The sequence below is a fragment of the Oreochromis aureus genome, linkage group 15, assembly GCF_013358895.1.
Source record: "Oreochromis aureus strain Israel breed Guangdong linkage group 15, ZZ_aureus, whole genome shotgun sequence".
Lineage (NCBI taxonomy): Eukaryota > Metazoa > Chordata > Actinopteri > Cichliformes > Cichlidae > Oreochromis > Oreochromis aureus.
The window spans coordinates 41,423,798-41,448,510 of NC_052956.1; the positions used below are offsets into that span (position 1 = coordinate 41,423,798).

Here is a 24,713-nt window from a genome sequence, read left to right on the forward strand (position 1 = left end):
GTGGCACTCTTATAATGGTGTACAGAGAGTTGAGCGCTCATGAAGCAGAGATGTTGTGAGCGTGAACGACACACTGAAAGGGGGTCGGCAGATGTCTGTGAGCACACAGAGCAGAGATCTGAGCAAGAGCAGATGCCAACAACTGAGCGAAAGGGGCTGTTATTGTGTGTGTATATGGAAAATAGCAAACACTGGAATACATTTCTTGCACGCAGCAATGAATTTTGTTTGCTCAAATTAAACTTTTCTTCTCTCAAAATAATTTACATTACAAAATGCCATAGTGTTGTAATGTAAAATGTTTTAGATTATGGAATTAAATAAATGAATATTTTCCTACTTTACCAAAGTCTAGCACAGATACATATTTTTTCGCCTTCTGCCTCTATATTGGAGAATGAAGGGAATAAGCCCCCAAAATATTGGTTCTGCAAAGAGTGGGTTTCCATAAATAAAGATAAATCAGTGCAATGGAAACATGACACACAGTTATATAGTTATATATTATAGTTATGGTTATATATTATATAGCTTTTATATGTCTATATAAAAACCATTTATTCCTTTAGTTTGTATTATTAAAAGAGGAGGGGTTAGGGGAGCGTCTGTGTTTATATAGGCAGGGAGAGGAAGTCTGAAAATACAGATGTGATAAAGATAAGAAGAATAAAATAATCACACACACACAAATAATAAATGAATAAATATATAAAGAGGTGCTACTGGAGCCAGTGTGGACATAGAGGCTAGTCACCAGGAGAACCCAGAGACGGTACAAAAGGTGATTTGTTACTGTTCCCTTTGATTGTTTCCTTTCCTTAGTCTTTCCTACTTCTCCTCCTTCCTTGTAATTGTTGTTTGATTTGACATTAGGACCAGTGTGCAGTATGGGTTCCCCTCACACTGAGTTGGAGAGGGTTGGCCCACTGCATGACCCCCTGACTCTTATCGAGTCAGGGGTCGGTTGATTGTAGTAACTGAGAGTGGAAACACTGATCTTCTCCTCTCCCTATGCTGGCCCCTCTCAACAGTTTCTGACCATGTTTCTGTTGTAGATATACTAACAATGCTAATGTTAAAGGCTGCATAACCGATGCTCAACTGGGACAAGAACTACATGTTGTGCTGTTAAATGATAAAGAAGCAGCAAAGGCAAAGATGTTTTGACTTTTGTGTGTGGACTTGTCAGAAACCACTTCTGTAATTCATTCATGTTAGCTGCTCATCTTGGATATGTTTCTGTAACTAATCAGTTACTTCTGTAAAGTATTCAAAATGAACTAATCCAAGCTAATCTGCACACACTGACTGGAAAACATGAAGGATATAACCACCACCCTCTGATGGAAGGCTTTTACTGTAAAATCTTTGCAGGGAGTGTGTATTCATAGCAAACTGCAGGCAGATCACTGAGTGTTTAATAAGATAGACAGACAGGAAAAGCAGCTCATTAGTGTTGATGAAATCAAATGAAGCATCATTTTGTTTCTAGACTGAACACTGCCTTTAGACAGAAAAGTATCTCCACTTTTACTCTTCTCTGTGACCATCAGAGCTTCTGCACAGTCTTATAAATTTGGATATTTTTAGCAACAATCAGTAAATGATTTTAGTGATAAGGAAATGTGTTCACAGAGAGAGGAAGAGTGGTGTTTGTAAGGAGGAGCAGCTGTCCTGCTGTGCTTTGTGTCAGGACGTCCTGAAGGATCCAGTATCTACCCTCTGTGGACACTGGTTCTGCAGACAGTGCATCTCCTCATACCGGGACCAGTCTGCTTCATCAGGAAACTCCTCCTGTCCCCTGTGTGGAGAAAGGTCCAGAACCAGAGCTGGACTGCAGACAGCCAGTCAGAGCAGCTGTGTACAAAGTAAGACTGAACAGCTGTCTGCTGATGGACTCATTTCTGAAAACTGGACTTCTTATTGTGTTGTTCAGACACTGAAGAGTTTTCTTTCTCTTTAGTCTCATTGTTTATCTTTCTTTCAGCAAACGTTGGTCTGCAGGAGGTTTTAGATGAACATAAGATCAGTCTGAGGAGGAGATGTGAACGTGTGACTGAAGGAAGTAATGAAACAGGAAGTAGAACCCTACTCAACACGATCTACACTGAGCTCTACATCACAGAGGGGCAGAGTGAAGAGGTTCATACCCAACATGAGGTGAGGCAGCTGGAGACAGCTTCCAAGATGGACACCCTCCATGAGACTCTAATCAGGTGCCAGGACATCTTTAAAACCTTACCATACCAACAGAGAACCATCAGAGTGGTTCTGACGAACGGCGTCGCTGGTGTTGGAAAAACCTTCTCAGTGCAGAAGTTCACTCTGGACTGGGCAGAGGGCTTGGAGAACCAACATGTCAGCGTGGTGATTCTGTTTTCATTCAGGGAGCTGAACCTGATCAGAGATGAGCAGTACAGTCTTCTGGAGCTGCTCCATGTTTTCCATCCAACATTACAGAAGGTCACAGCAGAGAAGCTCGCTGTCTGTAAACTTTTGTTCATCTTTGACGGCCTGGATGAAAGCAGACTTTCATTGGATTTCATCAAGAGGAAGCTGGTGTATGATGTCACACAGAAGTCATCAGTCAGTGACCTGCTGACAAACCTCATCCAGGGGAATTTGGTTCCCTCGGCTCTTGTCTGGATAACTTCGCGGCCTGCAGCAGCCAATCGGATCCCTCCTACATGTGTCGACAGGCTAACAGAAGTACGAGGCTTCACTGACGCCCAGAAGGAGGAGTACTTCAGGAGGAGGTTCCGTGATGAAGAGCTGTCCAGCAGAATCATCTCCCACATGAAGACATCCAGGAGCCTCCACATCATGTGTAGAATCCCAGTCTTCTGCTGGATCACTGCTACAGTTCTGGAGCACATGTTGACTACAGAGCAGAGAGGAGAGCTGCCCAAGACCCTGACTGACATGTACTCACACTTCCTGCTGGTTCAGACAAAGAGGAAGAAGAACAAGTACCATGAGGGACAGGAGATGGGTCCACAGGACCTGAAGGAGGCTGACAGGGAAGTTCTTCTGAAGCTGGGGAGGCTGGCGTTTGAACATCTGGAGAAAGGAAACATAATATTCTACCAAGAAGATCTGGAGCAGTGCGGTCTGGATGTCACAGAGGCCTTGGTGTACTCAGGAGTTTGTACAGAGATCTTCAAAAAAGAGTGTATGATCTTCCAGAAACCAGTCTACTGCTTTGTTCATCTGAGCATTCAGGAGTTTCTGGCTGCAGTCTACATGTTCCATTGTTTCACCAACAGGAAGACAAAGATTCTGGAAGGTTTTCTAGAGAACTTCCTAGAAGAATACAAAAGCAGACACTCAAACACATCTTTTTTTAAGAACATATTCAAGTTTTATAGCTTCCCATCACTGGATGTCTTTTTGACTAAAGCCATGGAGAAGTCCCTCCACAGTAAAAATGGCCACCTGGACCTGTTTGTTCGCTTCCTTCATGGCCTCTCTCTGGAGTCCAACCAGAGACTCTTGGGAGGTCTGCTGGGTCAAACAAAGAATAGTCCAGGAACCATCCAGAGAGTCAGGTACATCCTTAAGAAGATGAGCAGTGATGAAATCTCTCCTGACAGAAGCATCAACATCTTCCACTGTCTCATGGAGATAAATGACCTGTCAGTACATCAGGAGATCCAAGAGTTCCTGAAGTCAGAGAATAGATCAGAGAAGAAACTCTCTGAGATCCAGTGCTCAGCTCTGGCCTTCATGCTGCAGATGTCAGAGGAGGTTCTGAATGAGTTGGACCTGCAGAAGTACAACACATCAGTCTGGGGACGACAAAGACTGATTCCAGCTGTGAGGAATTGCAGAAAGGCTCGGTGAGTCCAGATGTGATTATTAACATCATTAATTAGTGTAGATTGGTAGTTTAGTTCTTCAGATATACACAGTACTAAACGACTCTCATTAGTTTGAGTTTCTCAAATAAAATTATATTTTCTGTTGATCAGGAAATGTGTGTGTGCACGTAGCATGATCCTGCATTGGTAGTCATATGCTGTGTGCTGTAGACTCACATCTACATGTAGTACCTGCCTTGTGTCACCTCCATATTCCCCCCTCTAGAAAACTGCTCCTACTATCACAAAGAATATTACCATATGGCCAGAGGGTGCCTCTCAGCAGCTGCAGGACTGTTTTGACAGGACTAACTGGGATATCTTTGAACATCAGGACCTGGAAATGTTCAGAGACAGTGTTCTCTGATATATAAAACACTGCATAGACACTGTTACAGCAGTCAAATGTATCGGCCAGAGCACCCGATGAATCCAAGGTCCACTACTGACGATGTGTCCCAAACTGGTAAAGTGTCTGGGATGCCTTTCCCCATCACAGCCATCCCTCAAGATTTTCTCCATTTAAAGCAATGCATTATCAGGGACTGTAACATCTTGTCCTTTTTACTGAACCGGGCTTATCCCAACCAAAAGTCCTGGATGACCCGGGAGGTCAAGCAGCTGCTGAAGGAGAGGAACACTGCATTCAGGTCTGGCAAAAGGGACCACTACACCGCAGCCCGATCCAACCTGAAAAGAGATGCATCAGAGAGGTGAAGGGGGACTGTAGGAGGAGGATTGAGGACCATCTGGAGAGTAACAACAGCCAGCAGGTGTGGCAGGGCATCCAGCATCTAACCAACTATAAGATCAATCTCGGAGCTGCGGAAGGTGACCTGGCGCTGGCAGAGGAGCTGAATATCTTCTTTGCCCACTTTGAGGCCATGGTACCGGAGGTATTGGAGCCACAGCAGCAACACGCCGCCCACAGCAGCAGCACCCTCACCCTGGAAGAAGACGAGGTGAGGCCTTCCCCGTTAACTCGAGGAAGGCGGCGGGTCCTGATGGTGTGCCAAGTCGAATATTGAGGGATTGTGCAGAACAGCTGGCTGGGATCTTCACCAGGATCTTCAAAAAATCCCTCGCACAGGCGACTGTCCCACTCTGCCTGAAGTCCTCCACCATAGTCCCCTTGCCTAAGAAGCCCCACATCACCAGCCTGAATGACTACAGACCAGTGGCACTCACAACAGGAACACGGTGATTCCTCCCAGAGGTGGAACTGCCGGCACAATAATATAATCTGATGATCATTATTATAAGACCAGGTTGAGGATCCATGTTTGATATCAGAGTAACACACTGCTTGGTTTTGTGCAGTGAATGTAGTCAAACAGAAGCTCCAGCTTTCTGAATTGTTGCTGACCTTGGTTACCTGTCCACTCTCACCTGTTTCTGTTTGCTCTCTCTTTGCTGTATCCATCCTCCTCTCTCCTTTCTCTCCCTCTCTGTCTTTGTACTGTCACTTAAGTTCAATGGAAACAGTGACATTTACAAACCAATCAAAGACCATGTCAGATCCATGTCAGTTTATAACAATATTCAAAATGAAAACAGGCTGCTGCTGGACATAGACAGGTAACATCATTTTGACTTGCTGTCACCTGACTCTGGAGTAATAAACACTGAAGCGCAGAACAGGAATACAAATCTTTTTCTGCCAACTAGCGATACATCAGCAGACTAATGGTTCAGAAAGCTAAAATGAGTGAATAATTTCTTTGTTTAGTTCCCCTGAAATCAGATATGATATCAGCATTTCTGAGTTAATTCATCATTGTCCAGTGATGAGATTTCTGCTCCGTTTGGTAACAGTCAGCAGATTTTTCCTGCATGTGGACGTGAACAGTCATACCTGACAGGAGCAGATAGCAAACAGAGATCATCTTTCCCAGCAGGAACTCTTCACTCAGTTGAACTCATCCAAAATGTTCTGGAGACAGATTAAAAACAGTCCAAATGTCTGTCTTCACTCTGACTCTGGATTAGATCTCACTGACAGACTGTGGATATTATGGAAGCCTAAATGTGATGCCGTCTTCCCTCCTCCATCTGCAGATTAAAGCCAAACAAAGATTCTGCAGGTCTGAGAGAGACTGAATCATTGTGAAATGTCAAACACAGCAAGAGGAGCTGAAGCACAGATGTGAAGAGCAGATGTTCATCAGATTATGATGTCACTCTGTTTTGTCTTCATATATATTAACCCTGTTCATAATGTAGAATTTCTGCTTTTATGATAACACATATATTTTCTATAATCACAGACTGATTCAGTGTGGACTCTTAGAGACTCACTGTGAAGTTGTGGCCTCAGCTCTGAAGTCCCACCCCTCCCATCTGACAGAGCTGGACATGAGTGAAAACGACCTATTGGATTCAGGAGTGAATCTTCTGTGTGGTGGACTGGAGAGTCCAAACTGTCGACTGGAGACTCTGAGGTGAGTTCACTGACTGCAGTTGTTGTTGTTTTTCTATATATCAGATCTTTGGTTGATGTTTAGGATGTGTCTGAAGACAAATGTAAAGAAGTTTGAGTGCTTTCAGAAATGTTGTGTCTTTCCAAATGACTGAACAACAGTTTTTCCTTTTGGCTTCAAATAGAAGTGACAGACTAGAGCAGGGTCATTTAAAGGCTGAGAGAAGTGGAGTGGTGATGGGGAGATGTTTGACAGGACAGCTGTGCATGGCCCCTGGGCCTGCGGTCAGTGTGTGTGATAATCTGGCCCAGAATGAAGCAAAACTGAAATGGGATTAAATGTCTGTCAGATATTGAGCTTAGTTTAGTTTCATTTCTGCCCAATTTAAAAACATCATCAGTAAATATTGAGTAATAACTTGACTCTCATACAGCATGACAAAAATGCCTTTAAACATCAGGGTTATCCTGCTGGTCAAAGTCCAACACTGAGTTTGTAAAAATATGTTTGTGAATCATTTTGTTTGGTTTATGAGGAAAATGATTCAATAACTTCTGTCATGGCTAGCAGGGCAAGCCGTGTGAGTTTTAATAGAGGACCCAAGATGCAGGCAGCTTCAGATGCGAGTGAGCTTTATTAATAAGGATGGACACACAAACCGGAATGTAGCAGGCACAAAACAAAACCTAAGAAAAACCTAAACTGGGAAAACTAAAAAAACTCACCTGAAACCAGAACAGAGACACAGGGAGACTCAGGGAAGCAACAGAGACAAACCGGCAACAGGCAGGAGAAGACACAGGGCTTAAATACTCACAGGAGTAATCATGGGATGGGAGACAGGAGGGGAACAAACCTGGGAGAAATCAGGGCTGACAAGACACAGACGTAAAGCTGAGAACACTCACATGAGACAGAGACCTTCAGAATAAAACAGAAAACTGAACACACATGCAAAAAACAGACTCAGAGAATCGGGCTTTAAGCCGGGACCTCGCTACACTGGAACAGAGGGAGCACAGAGAAACATGAGGAGGAATCAAAACCTAGGAACAATAGAATAAATCACAAGTGAAATTGACACAATACAAAATCACAAAGAACTGAAAACGCTGGGTCAAGAGACCCAGAGCTCTGACAACTTCATGCTAATAGAGTTTGGTGAAAATAATGACAATAGATGTTTGTGTGAAAGTGCTGGAAGCAAATTTGTGTCGGATGTTCTTTCGGTGTTGAACTTTATATATGATCCCTGAGCACTGGTCTCACAGACAGCCGAACATAGAGACCAATGTTGTTAGTCCAGGTCACAAGATGACTTGTTGGAATGAAAATGAGCTTGAAGTTTGTCTGCTTTAATAATGTGACTGGAAAAAAGGTGTTGTTGGACTTCAAATATGTGCATTTCTTTCATACCTCACCTTTAAAATGAAGCTATGAGACTTTAAAAGACTTTCAAGTCTTTGTACTGTTTATATGATAAATGTATGACTTTAATGTGAAAAATGCAGAGTTTTTTTCCCTTGTTGTGTTTGGTGGAAGCTGCTTCTTGTTGGCTTTAGCTGTTTGGAGTTTCCATTTTCTAAACTTCTACATTCTGAACCTTCTTCAGCTCTCATTAGGTTATTAAACACTGAATGATTTCAAGCACACACTATGTCTAATAAACTTACATCTTTCATTTTCTATACAGGTTGAGTTACTGTGGTTTGTCAGAGATCAGCTGTGATTATTTGGCAGCATCGCTGAAGTCCAACCTTTCCCATCTGAGAGAGCTGGACCTGAGTGATAACAAGTTGCAGGATTTAGGAGTGAAGCATCTGTGTGGTCTTTTGGAGAGTCCAGGATGTGGACTTGAAACTCTGAGGTCAGTCACCATGTTTTAATTGTGCTGAGATGAATATGATGTGAAAGTTGTGCTGACACCAAACTGCAGACATAAGGCTGATATTACTGATCCACACTGAGGATCTTCATGGTAAAGTCTGTTTTCTTCTTCTCTGGTTTAGTCCATTGACTGTAGCAGAACAATGTTCACATTTCAAACAGTGATACTCGTATGGCCTGTGGACCTCCACAGGGTGCCGAGCGGCCTGCTGACCTTTCTTAATTCAGAGACAGGGGACCCTGATTAACTGTGTACTGTTCTTTCTTACAGTTCTAAGTATCAGACACAAGAATGAATAATCCACAACAGACTCTCTTTAGCAGGTCAAAGTACACGGCACACAGCAATCTGTGAAACAGAAAAAGTTTGGAGCAGGAATAATTGCACATTTACAAACTGACACTGCTGCACAGCATGCTGGGTAATGCTAGCTGGTCAGGTATCGGTGTGTTAATGGCTGTGAGAGGCTCCGTGACTGCAGAACACTGAAGAAGAGAAAAGAGAGATGGAGGATGAAGAAAAGAGGCAGAAATGAAGCAGAATACAGGTGCATTTTATTGATGGCATTTTGATTTGTGCAGAGATACCGTGATGAGATCCTGAGCCCCATTGTTGTGCCTTTCATCCATTACCATCACCTTATTTTGCAGAATGATAATCCATCCCAACTCACAGGTTTGGCATATCAAGGTGCAATGCACTGACCCATATTGCAATGATCTTTACACAATTCCTAGAATCTGAAAACATCCCAATTCTTGCATGGCCAGCATACTCACCAGACATGTCACCCCTTGAACACGTTTGGGATAAGTATCAATTTCAACATTTCAAAGCTGAAAAATTATTAGATTAATGTCTGATTATCTTTTGTGTGTTTCTTCAAGTTTGCAACACTGAACATATTAAAGGATGAATTAAGACTGATTGGGACTTAAGGTTCACTGGAACAGTTTTTTTTTTTAGACACACTTCCATCACTGGTTTGTTTAATATAATTTCACTAGCTGGGCCCACGTCCTCATTTTATGTTTAATTTGACAGTGTTTTAGTAGGTAAAGGTGAATGCTTGGACATGAATTGAGCTGCTGTTTGGGGAAGGCCTCGAAGCGGACTGGCGACGGCTCCCAGGCCTGGCAGATCCCCAAAGAAGGCATCCCCTAGAAGCAGTAATAACTGTGGGATATGAAGGTCGAAGACGTCAGCCGAATAATTTGATTTTCAATTCGACTTATTTATACAGCATTGAGCCACAGTGACAGACGCCTCGAGAACCTACAATGATGTCTTGAGGAAAATCCAACAATCATATGACCCCCTATGAGCAAGCACTTTGGCAGCTATCTGCCACGACCGGTTGGGGAGAGAGAAGGAGAACGGAACAAAGACGAGCGCAGGGAGAACGAACGTTGCTTAAGAAGGAATGGTGGGAGAAGAGATCAAAGGAAATTGCAAACAAAGGAAGTCTTAATAGATGAATGAGGGGAACCCTCAATCGGGTAGCGATGTGGCTTGACTTTGAGCTGAAGCTCTGACAGAGAAAAATGATGGATTTGAAATTTGAGGTAGGGCTTGGCGGCTCGAAAAGCTTGTGTGAGCTTGTCTTTGAGTAGAAGATACAGAGGGGGTGCTTAGCTGGTTAATTACTTCAGATAAGGTAGGGATAACAACTGAGCTGATTTCTGAATGAACAGAAGTGACAGCAGCAGCTTGGGAAGAGTTGACGAAATGAAAGACTGATTAGAGGAAAATAATCTCTATAATAATAACTCCCAAAATCGTCTGAGAGCAGAGTGCAAGTCCACTGGACTTTGTGGGAGATGATAAGCCGTTTAAATGCAGTCAGAACCGTGAGTTGACTTAGAGAGCGGTCTCAAATGATTGTGTCGAGGGTTACTTCAGAACTGGATTTAGCAGAGATAAGACGACTGGATGGATGGATGTAGCAGACTGTATGTCGGGTGGCGAGAAAACTGCAAGGAGGTCTTCAGCATTTGGTTTCTCGGAAGTGCTGCCGTGGCATTCGGTGTGTTTATTGGATTGCCGGAGGAAAAGCAATGGATGCTGAGCTTGAGTAGTTGTTCGTCTGACACACTGACGGAGGAGAGGGCAATTGTAGCGAATGGAAGGGTGAGTAAAATTACGTTACTCTTTTGAGATGGGCTTTGTTTAAAGGTATTCGCCGAGAATGGATCTGTTTGCATGTAAACGAGAATGCCACGTAAACAAGAATGGCACACATACACGAGAAAGAACAACTTGCAGAACTGGGGGAATCTATATAGATGACAACCAGAAGGAGCATGTTTGGAGGCGTGGTCCCGCTCCTGAAATTCCGATACATAATCTTCAAATTGGATGAGAAAATAAACCCTCTATAGTTTAAAACTTGAATCAAAATGAAACGTTGCTGACTTCTGATGAACATATCTTTTGATCTCGTCAATGTTATTCATAAACATTGAAATCTGCCATTTTCCATCTTGTAAAATGTTTCCTTTGCTTCTTTTGCACATCTCCCCTGACATGATAGGATAAAAGACAGGGTAAAAGACATGCTGTGGAAGAGAGCCAGAGATTAACAACAACTATGATTCAATGTAAAGAGGTCTATTAACACATAGTGAGTGAAAAAGGTGACTGAAGAAGAAATACTTAATGCATCATGTGAATCCCCTAGCAGCCTACACCTATTGCAGCATAAGTAAGCCCTAACTATATGCTTTAGCAAAAAGGAAAGTTTTAAATACTCTAGGAACAGCAAGTAAGCCTGCAGTGCAAGAGCGAAGTGCTCTAATGGGGTGATATGGTACTATAAGATCATTATAAGATGGGGCCTGATTATTTAAGACCTTGTATGTGAGGAGCAGGATTTTGATTTCAATTCTGGATTTAACAGGGAGCCAGTGAAGAGAAGCCAATATAGGAGAAATCTGCTCTTTCTTTCTAGTCCCTGTCGGTACTCTTGCTGCAGCATTTTGGATTAACTGAAGGCTTTTCAGGGAGTTTTTAGGACATCCTGACAATAATGAATTACAGTAGTCCAGCCAGGAAGTAATAAATGCATCAACTAGTTTTTCAGCATCACTCTGAGACAGGATATTTCTAATTTTAGAGATATTGCCAAAATGGAAGAAAACAGTCCAAAATATTTGTTTAATATGTGCATTAAAGAACATATCCTGGTCAAAAATTATTCCAAGGTTCCTCACTGTATTACTGGAGGCCAAGGTAATGCCATCCAGAGTAAGAATCTGGTTAGATACGCACTGATAACCAAGATGGTGCGGATGACAGGCTCAGTACTGCGCTCTCTCGCACTTTCCTTGTTTTTGTTTATTTTCTGCGCGTTTGGTCACTCAGACCACATCAATTTCTCCAGAGATCAACTGCTAAACATCAGGCAGTTCCTGCTGTATTGAGCCTATCCATTTCTTCTTTTAGTCCAAAGTTGAGTTAGCTGTCACGGCTGCGGCGGCAGTCGTGTGGTGTGTGGGAGAAAAAGGACCCAAAATGCAGGTACTGGCTTGATGCAAGAGAGCGTTTTATTTACAGTGGGTGTAGTACAAACATGGTAGATACAAACAGAAATGAGGGTGGTAAGTATAGCACTGAGACACAAACCTGAACTGGGGAAAACTAATAAACCTGGACACACAACATACAGGGAGAAACGTGGGATGAGGGCAGAGAGACCCGGAGAGACACCAACTAACGCAGATGAACTGACAATGAGCACAGGTAAACACACACTATAAATACAAACGGAGGGGAATTAGGAATGGTAAAACAGGAGGGAGGCACAGCTAACCTAATTGACATGACGAGAAAAGAGACACGGACCTTCAAAGTAAAACAGGAAATATACGCAGACAGCAAACAGAGGAAACACACGGCTAGGGATGACTGGGCACTAAAGAGAGGGAGCACAAAATCAATTAATCTAATTAGGGAAACCTTAACAGAATACATAACTAGAATAAAAAAGATAATAGGATAATATTAATAAACACAAAACCCTGAGTCAACAGACTCAGGACCATGCTTAAATGCTGATAGAGCAAATGAGGCTCAGTTGTTTCCACTTCATGGGTGCGTGGGCCAAGGGCATGAACCCACATTGAGTTCCGCCCCGGCGAGAGAGAGAAAGAAAGAGCGAGAGACAACAATGCTATTGTTCAGCTACCAGCTGATCCACCGGGCCATGACACTCAGCTTCCACGCTGGGATCTGCAGCATAACCTCGCACTGACCCCAGGGGCATGGTAAAACTTATAAGCTCTAGTTTGGGTCTTCATGGCTCTCAGAGAATTAACAGTTGAAGAAAAGCATTTAGCATTAAACTGAAAGCAAAAAGTATAGTCAGAATTGTCAACAACCATGCTAAGTTTAACAAACAAATGACAAACTTGGACCAGCCACAGGAGAGAAAACTGAATCCCAGAAATTGAAATTATAATAAATTAATCAGGCTAAAGTCAGCTCTATGCCATTTCAGAAGGCTCCAGAGTTTTTATGCAGAACAAATGAAAAAACAGATTTAGTGAGAGATAAATAACATGTAGCCTAGAATTAAACATCTACAAATTAAAGAAACACACAGGTCAGTAACTCGCTATTATCTCTAAACATTTAGATTCATAAAATATTCAGTTTCATTAAAAAAGGACATACAACTAGCGAAAGCTGACAGTTCTGGAGGGCAGTGCACACACTCACTTCACAAGTTGACCTGCATTTTCCAAGATAGACAGAAAGAGTACACATGATTTAAAAATATATAGCCTCCGACAGTGAAAGTTCATAAAAGCTCGCAAAGCAGAACAGGTGAAATAAACAACAATGAACGACATGTTACTCGAGAAAAAGGCCCCCGCTGTTAAGATAAGATAAGCTAAGCTACGATAAGATAAGATAACCTTTATTAGTCCCACACATGGGAAATTTGTTTTGTTACCGCAGAAAGTGGACAGTGCAAAGTTACAGTAGCAAAAATTAAGAAAAAACACTGGAATAGGATAAGAGAATAAGAATAAGATACTGTACACAATAGAATAAACATAAAAATACTATATGCAACAGAATAAAACAGCTGGCACTCTGGATCAGCCTGTTCTGTCTCTTCCTGTCCACCGCAGAGATGCTGCTGCCCCAGCAGACCACACTGTAAAAGATGGCTGAGGCCACCACAGAGTCATAGGTCTTCAGGAGTGGGCCCTCCACTCCAAAAGACCTGAGTCTCCAGTCCAGTTTAATCTTCAGATGAACACCAAGGTACCTGTGGCTATCCACAGCCTCAGTGTCCATACCTTGAATGTTTAGTGGTTGCAGTGGAGGATGTTTGTGCCTGCGGAAGTCTACCACCAGCTCCTTGGTTTTCTGGTGTTGATCTGGAGGCAGTTCTGCTGGCACCAGTCCACAAGGCCTTGGGTCAGTTCTCTGTACTCCCTGTCGTCCCCATCAGTAATGAGGCTGGCTATTGAAGAATCATCAGAGAACTTCTGCAGGAAGCACAGGGTGGAGTTGTGGGAGAAGTCTGCAGTGTAGATGGTGAAGAGGAACGGAGCCAGAACCATTCCCTGTGGGGCCCCCGTACTGCAGATGACCCTGTCCAACACACAGCCCTGAGTTCTCACATACTGTGGTTGGTCAGTGAGGTAGTCCAGTATTCATGATGTGAGGTGATGGTCCACTCCTGAGTTCTCCAGCTTGTCCTTCAGGACCGTGGGAAGAATGGTGTTGAAGGCACTGGAGAAGTTAAAGAACATGATTCTCACAGTGCTCCCAGGGGTCTCCAGGTGAGAGAGGGAATGATGTAGGAGGTGAATGACAGCATCATCCACTCCAATGCCAGGCTGGTAAGCACACTGAAGTGGCTCCAGTGATGAGCTCACCAGGGGCCGAAGCTGAGCCTGGACCAGCCGCTCCAGGGCTGTAGTTTTCTCTGGTCCCTTCCCCAATCAAACCAGGCGTGACATGTTTAGCCGCATGTTCTCCTTAAATAGCTGGCTGTCTGAGTGGCGTCCAAAAAACAATTTGGGCTTCATAGATAATTGGGACACTTTGTGGAGGAAACCTGGTCTTTTTAGGAGAGATGGCATCCATCCCACTTTGGATGGAGCAGCTCTCATCTCTAGAAATATGGACAAATTTATTAAGCCCCCAAAATATGACTCTCATATATGAAAATATATGAGAGTTGGGACCAGGAAGCAGAATTGCAGTCTTACACGCCTCTCTGCAGTTTCTCTCCTCCTGTTACTCGCCCAAAAATCCTTTCCATAGAGACTGTGTCAGCTCCCAAACAGGCAAAAAACATACTAAAAACCAGCAATAAAAAATCTAAACATAAAAAATCACAAAAAAAGAACAATACAGTATCCACATCTGAACCAAAGAGTTAAACAGTTAAATGTGGATTATTAAACATTAGGTCTCTCTCTTTAAAGTCTCTGTTAGTACATGTCTTAATAATTTATCAACAAATTGACTTACTCTGCATTACAGAAACCTGGTTGCAGCAGTATGATTATATTAGTTTAAATGAATCAACACTCCAGAGTCATTCTAACTACCAGAAATCTCGAAGCACAGGCCAAGAGGGCAGTGTGGGAGCAATGTTTCACACGACCCTATTAATCAGCGAAAGACCAAGACAGACTTTTAATACATTTGAAAGCTCCGGTGAAAACTAAGGCCTCAAACCAGAAGTACTTGACTCCATGGTATAATTCTCAAACACGTAGCCTAAAGCAGATAACTCGTAAGCTGAAGAGGAAATGACATGTCTCAAATTTAGAAAATCATCATTTAGCCTGGAGAAATAGTTTGCTGCTTTATAAGAAAGCCCTCCGCAAACCCAGAACATCTTACTATTTGTCACTGTTTGAAAAAAATAAGAACAAGCCTAGGTTTCTCTTCAGCACTGTAGCCAGGCTGACAAAAAGTCACTGTTCAGCCAACCATTCCTTTAGCATTAACTAGTAATGAATTCTTGAACTTCTTCAGAAGTAAAATTTTAATCGTTAGAGAAAAAATTGCCAATAATAATCTCACAGATGTAATATTATCTACAGCTGCCTTTAGTACCTTTGATATTAATTTAGACTCTTTTTCTCCAATTGATCTTTCTGAGTTAACTTCAATAATTAATTCCTCCAAACCATCAACGTGTCTTTTAGACCCCATTCCCACAAAACTGCTCAAAGAAGTCCTGCCATTAATTAATGCTTCAATCTTAAATATGATCAACCTATCTCTAATAATCGGCTATGTACCACAGGCCTTCAAGCTGGCTGTAGTTAAACCTTTACTTAAAAAGCATCTCCAGACCCAGCTGTCTTAGCTAATTATAGGCCAATCTCCAACCTTCCTTTCATATCAAACATCCTTGAAAGAGTAGTTGTCAAACAGCTAACACATCATATGCAGAGGAATGGCTTATTTGAAGAGTTTCAGTCAGGTTTCAGAGCTCATCACAGCACAGAAACAGCTTTAATGAAGGTTACAAATGATCTTCTTATGGCCTCTGACAGTGGACTCATCTCTGTGCTTGTCCTGCTAGACCTTAGTGCTGCGTTCGATACTGTCGACCATAATATCCTATTAGAGCGATTAGAACATGCTGTAGGTATTACAGGTACTGCGCTGCAGTGGTTTGTATCATATCTATCTAATAGACTCCAATTTGTACAAGTAAATGGAGAGTCCTCTTCACACACTAAGGTCAATTATGGTGTTCCACAGGGTTCAGTTCTAGGACCAATTCTGTTTACATTATACATGCTTCCCTTAGGCTGTATCATTAGAAAACAGAGTGTACAATTTCACTGCTATGCAGATGACACCCAACTCTATCTATCTATGAAGCCAGATAACACACACCAATTAGTTAAATTGCAGGAATGTCTTAAAGACATAAAGACCTGGATGGCCGCTAACTTTCTGCTCCTTAATTCAGATAAAACTGAGGTTATTTTACTCTGACCTGAAAATCTTAGAAATATGGTATCTAACCAGATTCTTACTCTGGATGGCATTACCTTGGCCTTCAGTGACACTGTGAGGAACCTTGGAATATTTTTTGACCAGGACATGTCCTTCAATGCACGTATTAAACAAATTTTTTGGACTGTTTTCTTCCATTTGCCCAACATCTCTAAAATTAGAAATATCCTGTCTCAGAGTGACGCTGAATAACTAGTTGATGCATTTATTACTTCCAGGCTGGTGTGAGATTATTATAGTGTCATATGTTACATTATACCTTTAATCAAAGAAGGGTTGAATCATGATACTTCTGTAGGCCACATTATACTTCTTAATATAGATTATGTAATCATTATGTAGTTTTAGTTTGCATTATACTCCTGAGTTAGAAGAATGTGAAAATCATTAGATTTATTAGATTGATTTGTAATACATTATACTGCTGATTTATTGTGAATGAGTTACACTGTTTTATGACATTCCATGCTGCTGATTTATAAAGAGAATACTGTTTGCAGAGAATCATGGCCTTGCTTTTCTGATTGTAGAGAGAACAGAGCATGCTGCACGTGAGCTTCTCCCCCACCTTTGTTGGAAGCAGAAAAACAGGGAGCCAAGGTCATAACTCAGGCTCACTGAGAGATAGAAAGCATGTGGATGTTTAGGTTTTTATGACTAGGTGGGGGCCACCAGAGGCTATAAGAGTTTGAGTAATGGTCCGACATTTTGAGATCTGCTGTGACCCTCTTCATGCACATTTCCCATCCTGGATGTATTGTGCATTGTGTTTGTATGGAATAATAAGAATTGTATGGATTAAAGTGATTGTTGATTGAGCACTTATACACAGTGTTGTTCTTCCTTCAGCCCAAAGATCAAAGAATTGGGAGGTTTTAACACTGGACTACTGTAATTCATTATTATCAGGAAGTCCTAAAAAGCCTTCAGTTAATCCAAAATGCTGGAGCAAGAGCACTGACAGGGACTGGAAAGAGAGAGTATATTTCTTCTGTGTTGGCTTCCCTTCATTGGCTTCCTGTTAAATCCAGAATTGAATTCAAAATCCTGCTCCTCACATACAAGGTCTTACATAATCAAGCCCCATCTTATCTTAATTACCTTGTAATACCATATCACCCTATTAGAGCACTTCACTCTCGCCCTGCAGGCTTACTTGTTGTTCCTAGAGTATTTAAAAGTAGAATGGGAGGGAGAGCCTTCAGTTTTCAGGCCCCTCTTCTGTGGAACCAGCTTCCAGTTTGGATTCGGGAGACAGACACTATCTCTACTTTTAAGATTAGGCTTCAAACTTTCCTTTCTGCTAAAGAATATAGTTAGGGCTGGACCAGGTGACCATGAATCCTGCCTTAGTTATGCTGCAATGGCAGCCCGTTCTCACTCCCGGGGCGTAGCATACTGACGTTTTGTTATGTCCCGCGGCATTCCTGAGGAATGCGAAAGGTGACCTTTCGCGTTGTTATGGTACGCGCTGGGTTATAGACGATTTCCAGTGGAATGACGGTCCCGCGGTAATATACGTTCCAGCCATGTATTCCAGCCCTAAACCTAACCTTGACCCTAACCCTAACCAAAACCCTATTCCTAACCTTAAGCAGCACTGAAATGACATGAAATAGTGTTTTCCAACGCAATTTTAAGAAAATGAACGAACATGTGTAGATTTAGCCCAAACGATTCTCATGTTTTCTGATGTTTTTCCCATCTCGTCATTTAGGAACATGTTTGGTACCCGAAAGCATAAAATGTTGACGATTTGTCACTTAGCGTAAAATATTACGCTTAGGAAGTGAGAACGTGTTGGCAATAGGCATAGGGTGCTGGGGGACTCCCATGATGCCTTGAGTTTTTCCTTTCCAGTCACCTTTCTCACTCACTATGTGTTAATAGACCTCTCTGCATTAAATCGTACTTGTTATTAATCTCTGTCTCTCTTCCACTGCATGTCTTTATCCTGTCTTCCTTCTCTCACCCCAACCGGTCGCAGCAGATGGCCCCGCCCCTCTCTGAGCCTGGTTCTGCTGGAGGTTTCTTCCTGTTAAAAGGGAGTTTTTCCTTCCCACTGTCGCCAAAGTGCTTGCTCATAGGGGGGTCATTTGATTGTTGGGTTTTTCTCTGTATGTATTATTGTAGCGTCTACCTTACAATATAAAGGGCCTTGAGGTGACTGTTGTTGTGATTTGGCGGTATATAAATAAAATTGAATTGAATTGAATAGAACTAGAATTACTAGAAGAGAACCAAAAACATTAACTGTGACAACCCTAAATAACAAATAATCAAGAGACACAAATGAAACACCTGCAAAACACTGGGTCACTGACCCAGGACCATGAAAACTACACACACCTAAAAGATGTGAAATAGCTGATTTAAGAAATATAGAGTCCCACAGGGAAGAGCAATAAAAGCTCACAAAGCAGAACAGGTGGATGAGCACCTGAGTGTGTTGGTCAATCTGATAATTCCACTTACACAAGGTAATATGATCAAATCCAACGAAAAAACAAATAGGTCTTCTCCTCCACAATTAGAGATACTATTCTCTGTTTGCCAAGTTAAAAAACAAACAAATCAAAGCAAACCAACAAATTTACCTTTCAGATCTCTGACTAAAAACAAGTAGGTTGTCATAAAAGGCTTTTCCAAAGTGTTAGGATAAAGCAAAATTAAATAATTGGATCCTGAATCTATATATATATATATAGATAGATATATACAGGGAGTGCAGAATTATTAGGCAAGTTGTATTTTTGAGGAATAATTTTATTATTGAACAACAACCATGTTCTCAATGAACCCAAAAAACACATTAATATCAAAGCTGAATGTTTTTGGAAGTAGTTTTTAGTTTGTTTTTAGTTTTAGCTATTTTAGGGGGATATCTGTGTGTGCAGGTGACTATTACTGTGCATAATTATTAGGCAACTTAACAAAAAACAAATATATACCCATTTCAATTATTTATTTTACCAGTGAAACCAATATAACATCTCCACGGTCACAAATATACATTTCTGACATTCAAAACAAAACAAAACAAATCAGCGACCAATATAGCCACCTTTCTTTGCAAGGACACTCAAAAGCCTGCCATCCATGGATTCTGTCAGTGTTTTGATCTGTTCACCATCAGCATTGCGTGCAGCAGCAACCACAGCCTCCCAGACACTGTTCAGAGAGGTGTACTGTTTTCCCTCCTTGTAAATCTCACATTTGATGATGGACCACAGGTTCTCAATGGGGTTCAGATCAGGTGAACAAGGAGGCCATGTCATTGTTTTTTCTTTTTATACCCTTTCTTGCCAGCCACGCTGTGGAGTACTTGGACGCTGCGTGTGATGGAGCATTGTCCTGCATGAAAATCATGTTTTTCTTGAAGGATGCAGACTTCTTCCTGTACCACTGCTTGAAGAAGGTGTCTTCCAGAAACTGGCAGTAGGACTGGAAGTTGAGCTTGACTCCATCCTCAACCTGAAAAGGCCCCACAAGCTCATCTTTGATGATACCAGCCCAAACCAGTACTCCACCTCCACCTTGCTGGCGTCTGAGTGGGACTGGAGCTCTCTGCCCTTTACCAATCCAGCCACGGGCCCATCCATCTGGCCCATCAAGACTCACTCTCATTTCATCAGTCCATAAAACCTTAGAAAAATCAGTCTTGAGATATTTCTTGGCCCAGTCTTGACGTTTCAGCTTGTGTGTCTTGTTCAGTGGTGGTCGTCTTTCAGCCTTTCTTACCTTGGCCATGTCTCTGAGTATTGCACACCTTGTGCTTTTGGGCACTCCAGTGATGTTGCAGCTCTGAAATATGGCCAAACTGGTGGCAAGTGGCATCTTGGCAGCTGCACGCTTGACTTTTCCCAGTTCATGGGCAGTTATTTTGCGCCTTGGTTTTTCCACACGCTTCTTGCGACCCTGTTGACTATTTTGAATGAAACGCTTGATTGTTCGATGATCACGCTTCAGAAGCTTTGCAATTTTAAGACTGCTGCATCCCTCTGCAAGATATCTCACTATTTTTGACTTTTCTGAGCCTGTCAAGTCCTTCTTTTGACCCATTTTGCCAAAGGAAAGGAAGTTGCCTAATAATTATGCACACCTGATATAGGGTGTTGATGTCATTAGACCACACCCCTTCTCATTACAGAGATGCACATCACCTAATATGCTTAATTGGTAGTGGGCTTTCGAGCCTATACAGCTTGGAGTAAGACAACATGCATGAAGAGGATGATGTGGACAAAATACTCATTTGCCTAATAATTCTGCACTCCCTGTAAGTCCTGTTTTTATAAATTGTATAAATTCACACTGAAAACCGAAATACACACTTGATAAAACAGATAAAACATTAAAACTTAATTGAAACATACCTCCCCAGGAAGGGAAAGGTGTGGGGTTACGTGAACAAACAAAGGTGACATTAATATTCTTCTGAGGTCTCTGTTCCTCAGTCTTGGAGCCCCTACAGGTCCATCCACACCTCCCGGGTAATTCTGAATCATGCCATGCCATGTTGCGGACGACACAGGCATTATGGAGTGTATCTGGGATAATCAGAAGTGAGGAACTATGTCACATGGAGCCACAGAAACCACCTGCAACTCAACACCTCAAAGACCAAGGAACTGGTTGTGGACTTCGGGAGGTCCAGACCATGTCCACTGCCAGTTCAGATAGAGGGAGAGGAGGTGGTCAACACATACAAGTACCTCGGGCTGTGGTTGGACAACAAACTGGACTGGTCATGCAACACCCTGGACCTGTAAAAAAAGGCCAAAGCAGACTGTATTTCCTCAGGAGGCTGAAGTCTTTTAACATATGCAGGAAGCTCCTGAGGATGTTTTACCAGTCGGTGGTTCCAGGAGTACTATTCTATGCTGTGATGTGCTGGGGGAGCAGCACATCACAGCATGATGTTTTAACAGCTGTGAGAGGCTCCGTGACTGCAGAACAGTGAAGAAGAGAAAAGAGAGATGGAGGATGAAGAAAAGAGGTGGAGATGAAGCAGAAGTTTAGCTCCAGAGAGGAGCTGTGTCTGTCCCACACGCCATCAAACTGCTTAACCCCTCACTGGAGGGGAGAGGGAGGGGAAAAGGGGGGGGACAAAGGAGGACAGAAGCAATTAATCTGTAGTGCCCTTTTCACTGTGCAATATTTTTCTATATTCAACGGTGCAAGAGACTCAAAATAGTTGAAATGTGCAATTCTCTGGTTATTCCTATTATCCTATTTAAAGCTATTATATACTCTCTCTATATATAGGTCTCTGTATTTATATATGTGTATATATGGTATATTTCTATTTCTGCTTACATTCTTTTGCAACTTCTGTTGGTGCTGCGCGACTGGAAACAGAATTTCCCAGAGGAACCCACCTGAGGGATTAATAAAGTTTCATCTAATCTAATCTAATCTAATCTAATCTAATCTAATCTAATCTAGCTTTACAGTTTCAGCTTCAAACATCATCTTTTTTGTGTGTCCTTAGTGTAGAGCCTTTACCAGAGTCCCACTGTCAGCCTCCTGAACTGGCAGGGGTTTTTTTGTTTTTTGTTTTTTACTCAGATTTTTCTTCTTTAGTTTATTGATTTCACATAGTAAAACTTGACAAATTTTTCATGATTTTTATGATAAATGTACAACTTTAATGTGAAAAATTCAAAGTTTTTCCCTTGTTGTGTTTGTTGGAAGCTGCTCCCTGTTGCCTTCAGCTTTTTGGAGTTTCCATTTTCTAAACTTCTACGTTCTGAACCTTCTTCAGTTCTGAAAAGATTAGAAAACATTGAATTATTTCAAGGACACACTATGTCTAATAAACTTATATCTTTCATTCTTTATACAGATTGGGGAGCTGTGGTTTGTCAGAGATCAGCTGTGATTATCTGGCAAGAGCACTGAAGTCCAACCCTTCCCATCTGAGACAGTTGAATCTGAGTGACAACAAGCTGCAGGATTCAGGAGTGAAGCGTCTGTGTGGTTTTCTGGAGATCCTGGGATGTAGACTTGAAACTCTGAGGTCAGTCACCATGTTTTAGTTGTGCTGAGATGAATATGATGCGAAAGTTGTGCTGACATTAAACTGTAGACATAAGGCTGATATTATACTGATCCACTCTGAGTATCTTCATGGTAAAGTCTATTTTCTTCTTCTCTGTTTTAGTGCAATAACTGTAACAGAACAATGTTCACATTTCAAACAGTGATACTCAATGGTTGGCCTGCTGACCTTTCCTAATTCAGAGACAGGAGACCCTGATTAACTGTGTGCCGTTCTTTCTCACAGTTCTAAGTATTAGACACAAGAATGAATAATCCACAACAGACTCTCTTTAGCAGGTCAAAGTACACGGCACACAGCAATCTGTGAAACAGAAACAGTTTGGAGCAGGAATTATCGCACATTTACAAACTGACACTGCTGGTTAATGCTAAAGAAAAGAAAAGAGAGACAGAGGATGAAGAAAAGAGGCGGAGATGAAGCAGAAGTTTAGCTCCAGAGAGGAGCTGTGTCTGCTGTTTGGAAGCTTCTGTGTGGGCGGGGCTCAGGCAGCTCTGCCCACACAGTGACAGTGAAGCAGGTGAAGAGTAATAAATACAGACTTTAACAGCAGACAGGATTTCATAAGCTGATGTACAAACATGTAGAATGATGGTGGCAGGTACAGAAACCGGTCCATAAAGACTGAAGCGGGTCTCCATTCTTTTGCATATTCCATATTTTATACTGAGAGTTTCAAGAAGAGCAAACATTAAACATGCCTTCAAACATGTGGCGCGTCAGACTGACATCATTTCTACAGAGAACAGTGTGAGCTCTCAGCAGGTCACTTCAATAAGGACAAACAGTTCCGCAGGAATGACTAAACCCACTAACAGCCTGATATTGCCGTGTTCCTGTTGTTCTACAGCATCATCATTAATGCTGCTCCACCACCATCACTGCGGCTGACCAATCAGCTTCTGTGATGTCATGTGATGCTCTATGACTCAGGGGAAAAGATTGGAGAAATGCTAAATGGCTAACCTGAGAAAAAGTCAAAGGAGTGATGATTCCTAGAAAGTGTGTGTGTTCAGTATGAGATGAGTTTGGTAGTACTAGGGGTGGCTGTAGCTCGGGTAGTAGAGCGGTCACCTACTAACCGGAATGTTGTTGGTTCGATCCTATTCTGCTCCAGTCTGCATGCCAAATATCCTTGAGCAAGATACTAACCCCAAGTTGCTCTCCAATGCATTCATCAGAGTGTGAATGTGTATGAATGTTAGTTAGAAAGCACTGAAAACCTAGAAAAGTGCTTGTGTGAATGGGTGTGATTGGGTGAATGAACAAGTTGTATAAAGCACTTTGAGTGCTCAGAGTAGAAAAGCCCTATATAAGAACCAGTCCATTTACTGTGTGTGCACAGATGGACTCCACAGGAGATACCCTTTATGAAGAAACTCAGAAACCTTTGTCCAACAGTGGGAAACATTTCAGAGAACATCTCAGAAAATATCTCTGAAACAGAAGCAAAACATAATAATAGAAACAAAGCAAAATAATGATCAAAATCCTGTTCTGACCCATCATTTAAACATCACTATCAGACAGATCAGCTGACCTGGTCGGTCTCCATGATCAGCTTTGTTTTTTGAAGATAAAGGCTGAGCCTTTTAGAGCTTCATTTTATTTTTTTACTGAACACAAGACGATCATCAGTAATGCTGTCTTTAAAATATTCTTGTTAGAAATTTAGAACATTAATGTGTGTTAATGGAAAATTGTACTGAGTAGTCAGTATAAGCTTTTAATGATATAAGTTTAATTGTGATAGAATACTGCATGATGACCTTTTCCTTGCTTAGAACTGATTGTCCTTTTCATTTCTTAGAACTGATTGTTCTTTATAAAACATGTTCTGATATTTCTATCTGAATCTTCCCACAGCGATAGTAAGAAGTCGAACAAGCAGTTCTGACCTCGCGCACACACACACACACACACACACACACACACACACACACACACACACACACACATACATATGCACACGCTCACGTCACTGAACAAATGTATTCATTTTTCTTGTGTATAAATAAAGACAAGTGCAAGAACAGAGCGCGCACTTCACAGGGCCCCCACTCTGATGTGAGCGCTCTGTGACCGCCCTTGCAAGTAAAAATCTGCAGCGTGTGTGTCTCCACTCTCTGACTCTCAGCTGAAGAAGTGTCATTTAGAATAAATCTCTTGACAATGTGAAAAAGAGTTTTTTCTCATTGTGTTAATTTGAAGCTGCTTCCTGTTGGCTGTTTCAGCTGTTTGGAGTTTCCATTTTCTAAACTTCTATACCCTGAACCTACGTCAGCTCTGAACAGATTAGGAAAGACTGAATGATTTCAAACACACACTTCTAATAAACTTACATCTTTCATTCTTTATACAGATTGAATTTCTGCGGTTTGTCAGAGATCAGCTGTGATTATCTGGCAGCAGCGCTGAAGTCCAACCCCTCCCATCTTAGAGTGCTCGACCTGAGTAACAACAAGCTGCAGGAT

At 41.9% G+C, this 24,713-nt stretch overlaps 1 protein-coding gene across 1 annotated transcript; it reads left to right on the forward strand.

The window, feature by feature from the left end:
* Positions 1-1,603: 1,603 nt before the first annotated feature.
* Positions 1,604-24,697, forward strand: LOC120433028 (NLR family CARD domain-containing protein 3-like). The gene is made up of 7 exons (XM_039598472.1): positions 1,604-1,868; positions 1,988-3,839; positions 6,128-6,301; positions 7,974-8,147; positions 22,024-22,197; positions 24,602-24,646; positions 24,682-24,697. Exons 1-7 carry the CDS (start codon positions 1,604-1,606, stop codon positions 24,695-24,697), a joined length of 2,700 nt encoding a protein of 899 aa, XP_039454406.1.
* Positions 24,698-24,713: the final 16 nt, after the last annotated feature.

Coding starts and splice junctions, on each gene's coding strand:
- LOC120433028 (XM_039598472.1), top strand. CDS start 1,604: ATGATTTTAGTGATAAGGAAATGTGTTCACAGAGAGAGGAAGAGTGGT. Junction 3,840..6,127: donor AGGAATTGCAGAAAGGCTCG/GTGAGTCCAGAT, acceptor CTATAATCACAG/ACTGATTCAGTGTGGACTCT. Junction 8,148..22,023: donor TGTGGACTTGAAACTCTGAG/GTCAGTCACCAT, acceptor TTCTTTATACAG/ATTGGGGAGCTGTGGTTTGT.